This window comes from Uloborus diversus, chromosome 5, assembly GCF_026930045.1.
Source record: "Uloborus diversus isolate 005 chromosome 5, Udiv.v.3.1, whole genome shotgun sequence".
In the NCBI taxonomy this organism is placed as follows: domain Eukaryota; kingdom Metazoa; phylum Arthropoda; class Arachnida; order Araneae; family Uloboridae; genus Uloborus; species Uloborus diversus.
Genome location: NC_072735.1, coordinates 109,839,613 through 109,857,904, shown reverse-complemented (window position 1 = coordinate 109,857,904; position 18,292 = coordinate 109,839,613). Strand labels below are relative to the sequence as shown.

Below are 18,292 nucleotides of genomic sequence, written 5' to 3'. Positions count from 1 at the left end.
TGCTCGCTTGTACTGGAATGAACCAAAATATTTCGGAATTGACATTTTCCAGATATTGTTTGATTTTTGGACATTTTATGAAGGGGTTTGTGCGTCTAGCCATTCTGTGAAGGGTTTATGAGTTTTTCATAGCTGCTTTGTGTGTGCAGATATTTTATGAAAGATTTGTGCGTCTAGACAGTATATGCAGGGCCGGATTAAGCCAGCGCGGGGCCCGTAGCAAATGTTTCCAAGGGGCCCTCGTTTTTGCATGATATTGTGTAAACAATAGAGCTCTTCTTAATGGAGATAGAAGGTGCACTTATAAAACGCATGAATTCATAAATGTGGGTATAATTTAAGAGCTTTACGACGGTTAGGACCCTCTTATGTTGCCCCTCGTCTTCTCGTTATTAACACGTTTTCGACTTTTAATTTCAAAAACGCAATTTTTCTACGACATAAAGGAAGGGGGTTTCCGGGGGTTTACCCCCGGAAAATTTTCGATATTTCAATGCTAAAAACTCATTTCTAACGACTCCTGGAGATATTAGGAAACGACTCCTGGTGGGAATTAGGAAAGAAAGATTCGGAGGTCATCATTTGGAGAAACTGAAGTCAAAGAACGCAATTGCATCCTATCTTAGGTAAGATCAAAGGAAAAAAATTGGGTTCACAGCGACTCTCTCGCAGGCAGTTTTTTAGAATTGAATCCTTAAATAAAACTGTAGATTATCTTTAATGATGTTGCAGAGAGAGGAAAGAGGGGTGTTCACGGAGGTCCCATTGGGAAATTTTTGAGTTTATTACCTATTATTAATCTAAAAACACAATTTTAAGCAAAAATTTAGTTTTTTTTTTACCTTCTTTGGTGATTTTAGGGCGGAGTTCACAAAAGCCATCCCCTGTAAATTTCTCGAAAGTGAAGTTGTGAAAACGTGATAGATTGTAGGCCATCGCGGGTTACGTTTCGGTATGGGATGGGGTTCAGGCATTCTCCAAAGCAACGAGGAAAATTTTCGAAGTTGAAATCTAAAAAGTACATTTTGGACCATTGTTACAATGTTGGAGGGGGAGAGGTGCACTCCCATAGAATTTTTTCGAAATTATACTCCAAAATACGCACTTGCAGGCCACCTTATTAGACGACGTTATAGGACGGTATCGAGTTCGGGATTACACCCGTAGAAATTTTTCGAAACTGAAGTTCCAGAAAGCAGTTTTAGCGGTTTTTCGATTATGTTAAACAATTTCTTCCTGAATTTTTCTAGATTTCAAGTTCATATAAAATTTTTTTTATCTACCTTTGGTGATGAAAAAGAAATGGGTTAGGTTCGGGGCATGGACGGCAGCTTTTTAGTTCCCTCCCACTCAGAGGAAAAAATTAGAAACGATATTTAAAGTCTTTCATCTATACATAACTATTTTAGTTCACCAAAAAATAATATTCTCTTAACAATTTATTTATTTCGCTCAACATAAGTGTTAAGTCTCAGAATCTTTTTCTTTTCTTCAATCATGATCTCTTAATTTTGCTCAATGTTGTTTACAGTGCCGGATCTACGGGCTCGTGTTGCGGAGAGGGGGGGGGGGGGTATTTGAGGGTGACAAATTGTGACTAAAGAGGATTTAGGATAACTAATAATTACTTTTTCAGGGCTCCAATTTTGAAAGCTTTAAGAAGAAAACCACTTTCAAACAATTTCTGGATGGTAACCCTTTCCCATCTCTTGACTAACATCGCCAAAGAGAGCTTTGAAATATGGTTTTGATTTGTGCTTTAAGTTTCAGCATCCTTCTTCTCCGACTATCAACAAAAGCTACTTAAATTTTTAGACCCCAAATTCCGAAAAATTTCGGAGAAAGCTCTTGAAACATCTCGATTTCAAAATTTCAAAAAAATTCCGAAAGGAGAATACCCACCTACTTGCCTAGCTTCTTAACATTCGGGGGGAAAGGCTCCAAACCACTCTTTACCCAAAGCGAAAACTAAAGATAGCCTGCGTCTTGAAATATTTCTGTTTCTAACATTTTATGAAGCAAACCCGTATTCCCCCCCCCCCCCGATAACGTCTCCAGTGATAATCTAAAACCGCGTCAGAATAGCTTCTCGGGGAGTTCCCTTTCTCTAATCTTCCCACATAGCATAAAATTTTGTTTTCAGCTATACTGTGGGACGATCCCTCAAACCCTTTCCTCCCAAAGATAGCCTGAAATTGACTTCAGTTTTGAACACAATTTCAGGAAAGAACTTCTTCTTCTTTTTTTTTTTTTTTTTTTTTTTAAGGTTTGAATAGCTAAAAATTTTAGGACCCAAACTCCCTTAAATTTCTTAAGTTACCTTAAAATTGACTTCATTTTGAAAAAAAAAATATCTAGAGAAACCCCAATTCTCAGTTTCCAAACACTGCCTAAAATTGTAATTTTTAGGTCAGTTTTGAAATTTTCTGACCCACCGGAGCTTTTTCTCCTTCCACTAAGAAAGATCGACTAAAATTGCGTTTTTGCGTTCTTAAGACTTCAATTGAGAGAAATTTCTGGAAAGCAATCCAACAAAAAAAATAAGATTTTTAATTTACCTGAATATTTAGAAAAGCTAGAACTAAATAAAAGAGAAAGATAGAGATAAATTTAAACGGATTAAAATGCGGAAAGTAGTTTTTTTTTGGAACTTTTTCTCTTGGCGCGGGGCCCCCAGAAGCGCGAGGCCCGTAGCATTTGCTACTTCTGCTCTATGGCTAATCCGGCCCTGAGTATATGAAGGGTTTATAAGTAAATTTACATTTCTACTTGGTGTTCCGTTATTTCTACATATGTTTCTGTTGCGTAAAGTTGTCACGTTAATAACACATTATTTACCTCGGGGCAAATACTTTCCTTAAAATTTTCGGATCTCGAAATTTCAATGAGAACGTTTTACAGATATTTTATACTTTAAATTAAAGGGTTGAAGTGTCGAATGTTTTGGACAGTAATGTTTTGTTTTTTATGTCATACATTTTTCAAGGGCATAGAATTAACACGGTCTCGGAATATTACTTACACTAGCGCAGCTGGATAGTAATGAAAACGTTTCAGAAATGACCTTTACTAGGTACACGCTTCATGATTTTGAAGATTCATATGTGAAACTTTTTAGTAATTTTTAGGCCGTTTCCAAGTGTACAAAATTCTCACATTTATAAGACATTGCTTACCTAGGAGCAGCTGGATAGAGTCTCAAAGTTTCAGAAATAACGTTATCAAGATATTTCATGTTTTGAAGAGTTTCATAAGTCAATTCTTCCTGAAAAGAAAAAAAAAAGAGGAAAACAAGTGGTAAAATAGGATTTTTTCGGAAGACCTACGACATATTGCAGTTTTAAAGTTGTGTAAAGTATCATGAATAAAGTGATTGAGTTATTTGAGAAGTGGTTTTGTTGTTACCAAAGTTGCATAGTCTGAGTCGAACCGTTTTTGGGGTAAAATCAGAACTGCCAACTGCTATGATAAAATCTTAGTTTCAGCTTTAAACTACGACGCTACAAAAGCGGGTCCAAAAACTATGATTTTCGGATTTTTTAATTTATAATCCCGAAAGCACACACACACACACAAAAAAAAAAAAAAGTGTGTGTGTGGGGGGGGGGGAAACAGCATGAAAACTAAACCGGTAAATTCAGAAAATCAAACTACACATGTGCTGACTGTCTCTGTGCAACAAGCATCACTCTACGAAAGTTGCGGGGTGTAAAGATGGATCGGTTTTTAGATCACGACGCTGATCAAGTCATTGAATCTTTTGCAAAAAAACGGAAAAACTGAAAAAAAAAAAAAAAAATCCATGAGAATATAATTTTTTAAAAATTCTGTATTAATATTTTCTGTCTGTATCATACTTGAAAGTTGTTAAGTATCATTGTTTTTTGTTTTTTCTACAGTTGAAAATTCATCACTGTTTAAATCGGTGGCAACAGCCACGCCCCCCCCCCCCTGCAGAAGGCTGCTACGATTTTGGATTTTCAAAAGTTGGCAGCTCTGGGTAAAATAGTTGAGGCTAACGTTTACAATTCCAGGAGTCGAAGTCTGCCCTTTTCCTCCGAGTCTACAGCTTTGCCAAGACTACAAAGTCGGAATCGGATTGATTTTGCGATAAAAAGTTGGAGTTCATCATTTTCCCACCAACTCCGCAGCCCTGGTTGTTAATAAGGCCACTTTGCATGGGAGACCAAGGCTCCAATCGCTCTGTCAGCACTTAATTATGGCAGAAGGGAGCGGCGTCTGAGTAGAGTAAAAGTGATGATCTCAAAGGACAGGAGCTCGTTTTTGACTTCTGCTTATATATGGGAACATCATCTTTAGCATATTCTTCATTTCGGCATTTATTCATTTCGGCATAGTTGTGGAAGAGAGGGAAAGTCTCCAAGAGCCCTGACTCCATAATAACTGTTAACGATCGACCATAGGACTTTCAAACGTAGTCTATATCAACTAGACGGGCATTTAGGGTTATATCCACGGGGTTACTCACCCTCGAGAAAGTGGAATAAATGAATTCGCTAGAGTAAAAAGTTCTTCAAATTAAGTATACTATGTTATATGATGTTTTACTTCAGGAACACTGTGACGTAGATAAATTTCCCGGGGAGGGCACTTTAACCTCTGATCCCCGCAACATCACCAAAGATCGTCTAAAACTGCGTTTTAAGAGCTACAAATTCAATCAAGAAATTTCCGGGGGACTTTCCCCGAACTTCCCTTTTTCTAACATACATAAAGATTGCATAAATTTCATGTTTTCTATAAAACATAAATAACTTCTTTTTGTTTTTGCGTTTGTAGGGGTTGGGAGGGGGGTATATTTGATAAGTCAAATTTTAGTTCATGACCGTCGTTAGATTTCCCTTGCTAACGTAACTCCATAAGTCGAAGTCCCCCCCCCCCCAACATAGTACGATGAACAAAAAGATAGACGTTAAAAGGGGTCTGGTCAAAATGAATCTTCACTCCTGTTTGTGAAAATTGCAACACCACGAAGGACTTACGCGAGTGAGCTGAAAATTGCAGGAAATGAAAAGTAGGCCATGATATTCAAATGATTAGAATTGCAGACCGGTAGCGCATGCGTATGCTGAGCAGCGCCCTCTGAACGGTGGATCGAACCTAATATAAATAGACAGCTGTAGCGAGGCGTGTATGATTATAGGTGGTTATATGCTAGAGTAAATGTTTAACTTGAGCACAGCGACATGTGGCTGGTATTAAGGTTTTCCCCTTGTGCCCAAAATGCAATTTGACTCAGGCTGCTCCCGCCCATATCTCTTCACAAACCCGCCCAGCCTCTTGCATCGGCTGTGACCTGAATCAGCTGTATTCCGACCCTTCTGCTGTTTTGGAGGGACTTTGTTCGTACGGCTTCATGGACTTGGTATGATTTTTCTGTCTGCCAAGTGGGACAAGCAACAACAACAAATATTAACTGAATCTTTACTATACCTCTTCGACGAAAGAAAGCGAAATTTGAACAAATTTCGGAGTTTGAACTTGGCAGAATCGTCGGCCTTCGTGAAGCTGGATTGTCTTATCGTGCAGTAGCCGCTCGTGTGCAGTGTGACAGCAGCACAATGATGCGTGTTTGGAAGCAGTGGACGGACGAGGGTCGGAAATCCGGGAGTGGATCCGAAATATGACGTCAGCTGGCGATGACAGACACCTGGTGCGGATGCACTCTGACGGACCGCACAGCTTTTTCTAGACAATTGGCAGCACAGTGGTCAACAGCTACAGGTGTTTCATTGTGTGCTTCATCAATTCGGAGACGTTTGCTGCAGCGTGGGCTGCGCGCAAGGATTCCTTTATACAGGATTCCTCTCATGAAAAACCATCGCCGCCTGCGACTACAATGGGCCAATGTGCATAGGAGCTGGAGTGCTGATTGGCAGCAGGTCGTCTTTTCTGACGAATCCCGCTTCAAATTGTTACACCATGATGGCCGAATTTTCGTGTCAGGCGCTATGTCGGTGAACAGCACATTCCGGAGTGCATTATCGAACGACACACAGTGAACGAACACTCGGAGTTATGGTCTGGGGTGCCATAGCATATCATGGACGATTACAATTGCTACGAATTGTGGGGAATTTGAACAGTACCCGATACATAAACGAAGTTTTACAGTCCCAAGCTATTCCGTTCCTTCAAGGATTGCCAGGGGCTGTATTCCAGCAGGATAATGCCCGTCCACATGTCGCCAGGACTGTCAAATCCTACCTTGATTCGCCGCAGGTACCGCTTCTTCCTTGGCCTGCATATTCCCCGGATGTGTCACCGATTGAACATGTGTGGGATTTCGTTGGGCGGCGTCTCGCTCGTGATCCTCGTCCTGTTGCTTCGACAGACGAACTTTGGTTGCGCATACAAACAATATGGAACACTCTTCCGCAGGCAGATATTCAAACTTTGTTTCACTCCATGCCGAGTCTTGTAGTAGCTCTTACTGCGGCGCGTGGTGGCCACACAATGTTTGGTTTGAAAATGTAATCATTTATTTGTACCATTACGACTCATTTGTATTAAATTTCATTCAACTATGATGCTTCCTTCATGGTGTTGCAATTTTCACAAACAGGAGTGTAATAAACCTGGGACATAAATTTAGTATTGAGTTGAGATTTTTTGAAAAAGAAAATGAACATCCAATCAAACACAGATTTTATGGATTTTGTTGCGGTTGATGACGGAATTCAAGTCATAGAGTACATAACTGATGAAGGTATATTAGCATACATAAATGAAAATAGTAAAAACGTTTCTGGTGTTGAAGAGAAATGAGAACTTGAGAGCCAATAGTAGAATTGCTTTCGATTCAAGGTATTAGATGAACAAAAGATGTATTTCGCGTTTTCATAGTCCGAATTTCCCGACTCCTTGTTCTTAGATTTGTTTTTTTTTTTTTTTTGGTAAGTAAAAATTTAAATTTTAGCATAAAAATTTAACTTGTTTTCAACCCTTTAAACTCTTGAACTTGCATAGTAATTAATGTTTCATGTAAAATGGGTATATAATCTCTTTGATACATTGTTCATCAATTTTCGCAGTTTAATTAACTTTCAAAGTTTAATTTGTTTGATCGATAGTATGTAATTTTATTCTATAATTTCTTTTTCGTTTCCAATGAGCCGAATTTTCGATAACTCAAATTTTTTCGTAATTCCTGCAACTTCGACTTATCATAGTTTTACTGTACTCTCGTTAAGCATTTATGAGATATGCGTCACTTACTTTAGGGGCGCTAAGGGCTTTATCTATTTCAGCAATCAGTTTTTCTTGTACATCTGGATTGAGAGCTAATAGGTAGCTAGCGAATGCCAGGGTTGATGCCGTGGTGTCATATCCAGCGAGAAAAAATATTACACATTGTGCAACGAGTTCATCAGGAGAGAGTCCTAGAATAGAATTTTACAAAATTCACAAAATATGATGCATAAATACATAAACTTATTCAATAAACTCATAACACATTGCATTGAGTTGTTTTTCTAACGATAATTTTAATTATAATACGTAAATGGTTCTGGAGAAGGATGGAGATTAGGTAAGGGAAAAAAAAAATTACCTTAGAAGAAATGTTATAAAATATGAAAACCAATAATGTTTTCTTTCTGATTATTTTACCCTTTATGTAATCAGAAAATAATAGACTCTAAAAAAACTTCGCGAAAATATAATAACACAATACATAACGTTGCAATAATTCATATGTTCATTTTTGACTGAAACAGCGTGCTCTCTGGCTCAAGGCGTAAAATTGCAATAACAAGTCTTTTAAAATGATTAATAATTAATTTTACTACATAACGATTTGAAGTTGGATAAATGGAGACATTTTGGTAATTTGGTACCTATTTCTCAGATTAAACGCAAATCTATTTACGGCAACATATCTATGGTAAAGACAAATTTTAAAATCCTTAGATTACGTCACTACTGTTGTTCATAACAGTAATAACAAGTGAAATCCCTCCAAACTAAATTATCGCAGTGTTTTTCAGTTAAACATCAATCGATTGTTGATCCGATGGCTAATTTTTGCACCCCGTTTTCATCTCTGATTCAGGCAGGGTTGCCCCGAGCTTGAATTTTGCGGAAGGTGGAAATTCTCAATTTGCCCAATTGAACTCCAAATCTTGCCAAATGACGATAATTTTGCCAAATGGAACTCCAAATTGCGTCCAATGATGATATTTTTGTCGAATAGATCCCCAAATTTCGCCGAATAATAATAATTTTGCCGAATGGAACGCCAAATTTTGCCGATTGATGATAATTTTGCCGAATGGAATTCCAAATTTCGCTGAATGATAATAGTTTTGCCGAAAAGAACTTCAAATTTTGTCGAATATTGATAATTTTGCCGAATCATCAGACAAAATTTGCTGAATAACGACATTTTTGGAAGGTCACAGTGACCTATCATCCGGCCGCGCCTGATCTCATTTCAAGCAGCGTAGAAGTTTCTATAAATTTCTATGTCTGAAAGTTCGCGATCCTTTTTTCTTTCCCGGAATCATTAAGGAGTTATCCCTAACTCGCGAATTTCAATGTCTAGTGCTTGTCTTTTGTACCCTAAGTTTAATTCTGTAAAAGTTGTTTGTTTGCCGGAATAACGTGAATACACGAAAAACAACTTTTTTTCCTGCACTACCTTTAAAAATTAATCCACAGTGGGACCTCGATTTTACATTGTCCGTTTCATACGTTTGCCTGCTTCCAACGCCATTTGCTGCTTGTCGCTGAAAAAGGCTATACGGATAACGTTAAAATATTCCCGATTTTACGTTATCCTTCTTCAGAAAGACCGCTTAATACGTTTTTCTACTAATAGATCAAAATAATTTTTTATCTACAAGACTCACACATCATCAATTTTTTTTTCTAAGATTCCTATTTTTTAAAGATAAATTTGTTTCATATCTGTTTAAGTTGCTATTGCTCTCTTATTGTTCTCTAATTATCCTTTGTCTACGAGAGGGATTTCCTCTGATCGCCCAATCTTCATGACAATGGGGTCGTTTCCAAAATTTTAAAAGTATATTTTTCTGATGACATCACAAATGATGAAATTAATGCCATTCAGTGTTGCCATTCATAGAGCGAAATATTTAATTCGCATCTTTACTCACGTGTATCGGCAACGATATGGTTGATAGCAAGCGTAGAGTGCAATATTGAATTCGCTTCTTGATTATCATAACGTGAAAACGCGGTAGAAAGATGTGAAACACACACAAAGTGGATCATTTGTAACGTCATCAAGACCACGCCTTGTTTAAAAAATTGGACCTTTTAAAATTAATTACAAAATAACTGTTGGGAAAATGAAAGTATTTTGTGGGTCCTTGTTCTTTTCTCCTCTTTTTTTTGCTTATTCTATCAATTTCAGTGACTAAAACTAAAAGTAGTACTTTTGACTGAAGGAAACAACCCCATTGAAGCCTAGAGCTGCAGAACAGACACCTTCATGAAAATTTTCCAGAAATTGGTAGCGTATATGAATCGGCTCATCACATCACGAAATACTTCAAAACCAGATTTACTACCAGCTTTCGATGATGATGATGAAAACGAAAATGAAATAATCGAGGGTGTCTCCACGGCCGATCAAGCATAAAAACTCAAAAACAAATTTTTATTTATGAATGTCAACTTAGTAGCAAATTTGCAGATTTTTTTTTTAAGCTCAGATCGTGTTATCAATGAAATTGTATCTAAAAACAGAAAACAAGATTACACGTTTCACAACTTCATTGCATAAAAGTCTATTTTGAAACATGTTTAAATTTTTGACATGGCTCCAATTTTACGTTTTCCCGCTAGGAACGTTTCATCAATGGTCCGACAGAACAGAAAACGTAAAATCCGGGCTCCACTGTATAAATAAAAAAATTAATAAATAAATTTTAAAAAATCTAAAAAGTCTTGTAGTACACTAGTTTCAATACTTAGCCTAACTATTTCAGTCAGTGTTGGTATAAGTAAAAAATATCCTAATTGTCAAAATAAAAACTATTCACTTTACGTTCTAAAGTTATTTAAACATTTACTTTTAAGTGGAATCTTTTGTTGGAATTACAATTCAGACGCATATTGCTATTTAGATTTTTAAATTCATACAGATGTTACTGGTTAAAGGTTGTTTGTACGCCTCCCCTCCCCCCCCCCCAAAAAAAAACGTTTTTCGGGATTTTAAAGAAAATGGGTAACCGAAACTTTAACTATTAGAAATTTTGTATGTATTTTGAAACCTTTTCAAACAAACATTTAACATGCAAGACGCATGTTTTGACCATTACTGCTACATTTTTTTTCTTAAATATTTTTTATCATTAAGTGATAGACAACAAATCATTCTCGAGCAAGTTTTAAAAAAAGTACTATAAATCAAGGCAGATTGAAACTTGATTCTTTTCTGACGGTATTTGAATCAATATTAATTGAAACAATTTAAATTGTGTTACTTTTGTTGCTGACATTCTTGAATATTTGTGCACCAGAAAAATCTTTCCCATAGTTGGATGTTAAATCTTCGTGTTCTGTGATTTTTTGATTTTTCTGGTCTTCAACTTCCTCTGCTGTGTCCATTAATAACTGAAGAAAGTCATTTCTCACCTAAAATCAGAAAACTTGATAAGCAATGAAATACTTTTAGATTCATATATTTTTCTTTCAACAAAATGTTTTGAACTTAAAAGTAATTTTTGAAATTAATCTAAATTTTTTTTGCGAGTAAATTGACTCTTAAGCTGGATTCGAACCACCACCAACGACGACAATTATTAAATTATTCGTATGACTTTCACACATGCAAAGGCTACTTGTGTCTAACACTGTACGTGTCAATGCGATAGTTTTAATAAATATTCTTAATTATTTTACTGTGATTTACTTCTGTAATTGTTTATAATGTGTGCATAAGCTGTTATCAGGAATATCAGTGATATTGGGCTGTAAAACAAAGTTAAATTTCAAAGAAATAGAGGGGAAGGTGGGGCAAAGTGAAATAGCGGTGGCAAGTGAAACTGCGTAATATTTACTCCGCTTTTAGCGCTACCTATCTAGTAATATTTTAAGTATGTAGTAACATGTGCAGTCTATTCCAGTCAAGAAAAGGTTCCCTCTGAAAATTAAAGAATATGATAATATAAGCAATTTTCAAAAATTGATGCTCACATTGTAATGTTTTGTTGCAAGTAAAAAATTATTTTTGGTATTATTAAATGATCAAGTTCTTTTTATTAACATTTGCAATAGACCTACTTATATTCAGTAATTTGTTTAAATTTAAGCTCATTTGTATTTTAAATGCTTTGTATAGTTAGTCAAGTGTATGCGAGGCAAAGTGGATGGGTCAAAGTGAAATAATTCATTTCATTAACTTAATCACTTATGTATTCATTTGTTATTTAGTTCATTTACATTCCTTCATTTAATAATTTGGTAGTTTCAACAAAACATAGCTATTCAAAATTAAATAGGGGGAACATAATTTTTTAAATAATGGATTAAATAACAGCAAACGGGAAAATGAAGGACAACTTATGATTACGGTCAATAATTTAAGTAGAAGATGTGAGTTTCGAAAGATCAACTTTGGTGTACACACGCGGCGATAGCGACAAATCCTGTATTTTTAAAAAACCTTAACTATTTCGGAAATGAATCAAGCGCAGAAGTACACGGTGCACGTTCGCTTAGATGCGCAGACAGATATTTGAAAGCTGTCACAAATGGAGAGAAAGCACTATAAAGCAAAGGAAAATCTTCCTATGAGATTTAGAGTGAGACAAATGTTTGATAAAAATGTTTCAGTGAAAAGTAATTCTAGCTTTAGATGCTCAAAAGCTCCGCAGCTTCACTATTTGACTTGCATAAATAATGAACGATATGATAGATTGATTCTGTCTCATCTTTTCAGTTTCAAAGAATTTTTTTTAAAAATGTGCTCAAAAATTAAAATATAATAGGGTTGTTTCCTTCAGTCAAAAGTACTGTTTTTAGTCACTAAATTTATAGAATAAGCAAAAAAAAAAAAAAAAAAAAACATGAATCCAGAAAATATTTTCATTTTCCCAACAGTTATTTTTTAATGATTTTTTTTAAATGTTCTATTTTTCAAACAAGGCGTGGTCTTTATGACGTCACAAATGATGCACTTTGTCGCATCTTTCTACCGCGTTTCCACGTTATGATAATCAAGAAACGAATTAAATATTGCGCTCTACGCTTGCTATCAACCACATCGTTGCCAATACACGTGAGTAAAGATGCGAATTAAATATTGTGGTCTGTGAATGGCAACACTGAATGGCATTTCATTATTTGTGATGTCATGGGCAGAAGCGTAAACAAACAAAAAAAAAAAAAAAGCGCACCGATTAAAGTAACTTTTTAAAAATATTAAACTTAGTCAAGTTATTTAAAAAATTGTCAGACCCTTCGTTTTTAAGCTTTCTCTTTCATAAAAAATATTTTTTTTAATTTTGGAAACGACCCCACTCCTGATTCGTTCGCTGATTATCTCAAACTAAGCGGGAGAGTTGGCAGCTATGCTCTTGAATCATGTCAACAGGGACTTTTTAAAATCAACTAAAATTTGAGTTTTAGAACTGTAAAAAAAGTTTTGAACAATGGCCAGTCAAAGATGCAGTGAAAAAAATGCGGGCACATTTTAACGTATCTTTGAACATTGGAAGAACTAAATTCATTGTTTTGAGACCTGCCGTTTTTTAACGTCAGATCCAGTACTGGTCAAGTGCTCATGTACTCAGTGTAAATCTTCATGTATGGAAACCAAAAGTTTAGTTGTTTTTTAGCCTGGGGGGGGGGCATATCCTGACAAGCAGATTTGAACAACATTCCGGGTTGCATATCCACAGTCAATAATGCAAAAGCTTATTTTAATCTACTGCTGATTCTGCAGATAACAGACAAAATGACGCAACTCACCAAATTGCGCTTTTCCTTTCCGTTGAATTTGCCCTCTTATGTTAACAACGCATTAAAATCACTAAGAAGGAATTAAAATGCTAACTAAATTAGTAACTGGAAAACTGAAATGTCAAGTTCAGGCGATTATTAAGACATTAGTCTTTTTCTAAACAGCGAAACTGAACTAAAGTAAATGGTACCTGTCCTGTTCTTTTGCGTTCTTCTATTATTTCAAGAGTGATGTCCTTGAAGAATTGCAACACATTTGGAGGAAACAAGCTGATACGGAAAATCTTGAGGAGACTAGGAGCTAGAACTAAAAAAAAAACAAAAGCTGCAATTTGGTATTTATTTCTCCCTTTTATCAGTTTTCACCTGTATTTAAAGTAAGTTTATTTTCCATAAAAGCTTATGGACACCGTTTTCCATGCAAAAAATTGATCATATATAATTTGTCGGTATCATTTTTTTGTCGCATTTTTTACAAAAAAGTTACCAAGACTCTTAGAAGTTCAGAACTTTTCACCTAAGCTAACTCTTGTCAATGCATAAGCACTTTAGGCAGCAGTTAAATTTTCTGCTATTTTTATTACTTAAAAAGAAAAGCGTTTTCAAGTTTGCAATTTGTGCGCGATTTTAATTAAAACAAGTAATGCATAAAAAAAATTTTAAAGTCAATTCCTACTTAGGTCAAGTTTGTCTCCGTGTGTGGAAACTATTGCTTTGAAAGAGTAGTAGATAATGCTAATCTGAAAGCTTTAACACAAATTTCAATAAAAGCATTGTTCAACAATGAATTTACGATTGAAGGTTTTCCTAAATTTTAGTATGAAATTATTTAGGAGCAATTATGAATCACGTTTTAATTATCTTGGAACATTGGAACAAATTTTATCTGATGCAGAAAAAAATCAGTGGTTTCTACAGATATTTTATTCTAATTTTTGCGAGTATTTTTTTTTTCGCCTCATATTAGAGGATTTATACAAACATGTAAATCAAAATTGGAACAATTTAACAATTAACAGTTAATTAATTAATTTTGTTTCAGAATATTGCATTGTCATCGAATTTGAGGTCGCATTCTGAATTTCCAAATAATTCGATCACAGGAAGTGGGTGAAAATTGAGTCGCAAGATTTTTTGAACGAGATATATTTAAAAATATAAATAAATATACGGAGATTGTGAGCTAATAGTAGGAATGGGGTGGTTTCCTTCAGTCAAAAGTATTACTTTTGGCCATTGAAATGGATAGAATGAGCAAAAAAAAAAAAAAAAATAATAATAATAATAACATGGACCCAGAAAATACTTTCATTTTAACAACATTTTTTTTAAAATTATTTTTTTAAATGTCCAATTTTTCAAACAATTTAGTAACATCAAAAGCTTAACAAAGAAAATCTTTAAAGACACTTTTCACGAAGAACTCAAAAATCGCAACAGCAATAAACCATGGTTTGAGCCAGGCCCGGACTGGTTCCTTCTGGGGTGGTCGGCTAGGTACTGGAAAGGGGCCCCCTGGTATGGGGGTTCCGGGGGCCCTTCCCGCGAAAATGTGAGAAAGTTATTGCTTCAAAAATTGCTTTTTCTTTTTTGACATGTTAAAGAATAAAACTAAAGTTAAATTTAAGTATAAAAAACATGTGTTTGAAGTTTTGCTTGACTTACCCTTTAGCAGAACGAAATTTCATACCATTTTTACAAACTCTATTAAAGGTGCGTCATTTTATTTTTCATTATTTCTGAATTGAATGTTTATCTTTTTTCTTTATTATTATTATTATTGTTATTAAATTTTAATTGCCTTGTAAGCGGAAACTGTGTGGAGAAGGATTGTGATGCAGGGCTAGGGTTGGAAAGGTTTTTCCCACCACCGATATTTACCGTTCTGGGAAATACTATGTTTTTCTCGCACGGGAAAAACTGATTATTAAAAATATAAATTCAAAACAATCTTTTAAAATATCAAAATTGAGTTCTAAGTAAATAATAGCTTGAAAGACCATACACAAATTACAAATCATAATCGTGTTTATATTTTTCGTCTTCTACTTCCACATTGGATCCTAGCATCATATAACAAAACACTAATTTAGACACTTTTTGCAAATTTTATTTAAATTTAACACAAATTATTCGTTGCTTCTCTTGATGACCCAGGTATTTTTAAGTTTAAAAATTTTATTTTATTGTGATCAAAAATATTTATTTAGGAAATTAATTATTGATAAAAAAAATGTGAGCAAATTTTATGCTATCTTATATGCAATAATTCTTATTTATTTATATTCCTTTCCTACACAATAATTTAAAACCCAAGGGGAATTTGTAATAACTATTTATTTCTAACCTTCATTCTACACATCAGATTCAGATAGCCAAAATATTGCTTACATATTGTTATTTAGAAGTTTTTCCCGGAATTTACCACTTTTCCCGGTATTTACCATTTCTTCCCAGTATTTCCCAGCGGGATGAAAAAAACAAGTTTTGGACGGGAAAAAGCCAACCTTGCGTAGGGCCTTGGGCCCCCTCTTTCAGTGCAGTAGGGTAGACCGGGGCACGTTTACGCAGTGCCCTTTTTTCAAAACGAATTATAACTGGAGGGCCAACAGTCATAACACAGATTGACGCTGCTCTCTAGCAAATATCCTCACAAGGTTTTCAGCATCAGTCGAGCTTCGGTCTAGCATGCAGAAAGAATTATCGGTTTTCTACCAAGTCAAGTAAATTTTGAGTTGAACGGTTTGAAGCTTATTGTGAATAAATAATACTTAGTTAAGAAAGAACAAATATATAAAAAATTAGCAGAATTTTATCCTTTATGAGAATAGTATTTGTGTGAACTGAAATGTTATTAACTTTTTTGCACATTAAAAATAAATCCAAGCTTAGCGACGGGGCAAGTTTACGCGTTTACGTCTGAGCACCTTTACGCACGTTCTTATACTGTGGCTTCCTTCTAAACGTGCCCTGACGCTTTTTTTCGCTCCAAACTGTCTCAAAACTTTTTAGCTTCCAGACTATTTGCGTTTTGAAAATCACAATTTTATTTTTTAATTGAGTTACAAATTCGTATCTTATACCTTGAAATCACTTTATACACTATTAAGTCTGTAATAAATTTGCTTTATTTTAACGATGGTAAGACATTATGTTCAAAACACTCTAACAGAACAACGTTAGGTGTAAAAATAAATGTGCATAAACGTGCCCCGTGTTCGGGGGAAGTTTACGCAACTGACTTGGACTTAAAAATAATTTTTTTAACGGTTAAAAACAAACTGGGCAACAACTGAATATACCATAATCTTGACTCCATTAAATGCTTCATAAAATCGCAATGTCTGAAATTTCCTAAGTTAAAACATAGAATTTAGAAAATTCATTGAAAATATTCTGCGTAAAAGTGCTTCGGAAAAGCCTTCTGAAAGTGCCTATAGAATATCCCCAATTTTAGGGGATCCGGGGGTTTCTCCCCCGGGGGGAAATTTTTGAAAATCAGATACAAAATTCTGCATTTTTAGGCCTAAGGGGGGGGGGGAGCTTAGTCTCTAAGAGGGAGCCCCTTATCCTCTCCGTGGGTGAGCCACTGTTGGAAGGGGCTGAGATATTTTTATCACACGCTATTTTAAGCTTAAAGCAATGCTTTAATAATAGAAAAATTATCATACCTTTTTTTGCTTCATCTTGTCACTATTTTGTCCCAGTGTATCTATCTTTTAATTTCCATAGCAAAAATTATAGTTGGCTTGCACGCAAGTAAAATACAGACCTTCAACTGTCTTACTATAATGCAGATTGCAGAAGACAGAACCTCACGTGGAATAGTTTTATGGTCAATATCCGGTCGGACCCTATCGGAAAGATTTCCATGTGCATTCAATTTTCCCATTTACTGGCTTAAAAGCAAAAGGAGATGAGGCACTAAAGCAATCAACATGAACCCATTGAGTCTTGAACAAGTCATGAAGTTTTTATTTACTCCTATTTTTATTACACCTGCATTTCTCTTTTGTTCGAGTTTTTTTCACACGGCCATCATCCATACCCAAATTCCACAGTCCTTGTCTATCTCATGTTTTTGATTCTACAAGAACTTGCAGAAACATGGAGAAACGCACTTTTAGCGGCTGGATCACAAAAGCTGACATCACTCTCCGAGGAGTTCCTCCTGTCACCGGTGTAACTTAACCATGCGTGGAACCCAATTGACAAAGACAGCCGACACCCCCGGAGGCGTCGGTAGTACATTTGGAGAAAGAGGGGAGAAAAGAAAAGTTGTTCGTTAAAATTTTATTTGTTGGAATTTGCCAAAGATAACCTTTTTTTTTTTCTACTTTAGGATTAGGAGATCTGCGTACTCGCAGACTCCGCAATGCGAGGAGGGGGGTGGAGGGCACACCACTAAGGGGACCACGGTCCGAGAAACCAAAGAATCTTTTTAAAAATGAATCAAACACCTAAACACCTCCAGGATCTGATTACTGAATAGGCCAACTAGGCCGTAGCCTAGGACACCGATATTTAGGGGCCCTCAAATGGCTGAAACTACTTTAGTTTGCGGCTAAAATTGTTTTAGCCAATGGATAGAGTTTAAATGCAGCCCCCCGCCCCCTCCCCCCCAAAAAAATTGGCTTACGACTCCTCGATATCTTAATCGGGCCCCCAATGCCTTTGTTGAAATTTTAAAAGTTGAAAATATGTTTTCGTAAATATTTGAAGAAAAAACGAAACTCAACACATATTAACCCAGGAGCAGCTAAACTGTGCAACAGTGACGTTTAAACACATTTTTAAAAAGACAAAAAAACATATGTACTGAAAGCATGAAAAATCCGCAAAGTTTTAAAATCTCTCTTCAGGGGTACCCATACATTTGGGGGGGTCATGGCGCAGACTGCGCCAATAAGTTTTAAGGCGTTGTTTTAAGGGATATTTTTCACTTTTCTGGGGGGGGGGGGCTCTTGCTTTGGGGGGGGGGTTCTTCGTGATATTTAGGGAGGTGCGCCCTTGCTTTAGGGGGGTTGAGCACCCCTTAATCTCTTAATTATAGTCTTATCAGTTCTAAAAGAGTGAAAACAAAAATTTAACTTGATCAAAAGATTGATGTTAATGTTTTTGTATCTCAACTTATATAAAAGGCACACAATACCTCTAAACATCCCAGTTAATAGAGGAATAAAATGAAATTCAAAAAACGGATTCAAAGCATTCAAAAATTAACCGAAAATGCCGTGAAAACTGGTCGAAGTATTTTCACGAAAACATTTTTTGACCAGTTCACTTAAACAAAAATTCTGTGAATTTCGGATCATCACAGAACAGAACCTTAAATATC

At 35.6% G+C, this 18,292-nt stretch overlaps 1 protein-coding gene across 1 annotated transcript in view; it reads right to left on the bottom strand.

Annotated features, from left to right (window-relative positions):
- The window catches only part of LOC129223442 (cytochrome P450 3A8-like), a 63,566-nt gene that overhangs the window by 11,010 nt on the left and 34,264 nt on the right, over positions 1-18,292 (bottom strand). The window contains exons 8-11 of the mRNA XM_054858056.1: positions 13,146-13,261; positions 10,476-10,626; positions 7,240-7,403; positions 3,177-3,265 (exon numbers count right to left, since the gene is read on the bottom strand). Coding sequence (XP_054714031.1) covers positions 3,177-3,265; positions 7,240-7,403; positions 10,476-10,626; positions 13,146-13,261 — 520 coding nt within the window. The remainder of the gene's footprint in view (positions 1-3,176; positions 3,266-7,239; positions 7,404-10,475; positions 10,627-13,145; positions 13,262-18,292) is intronic.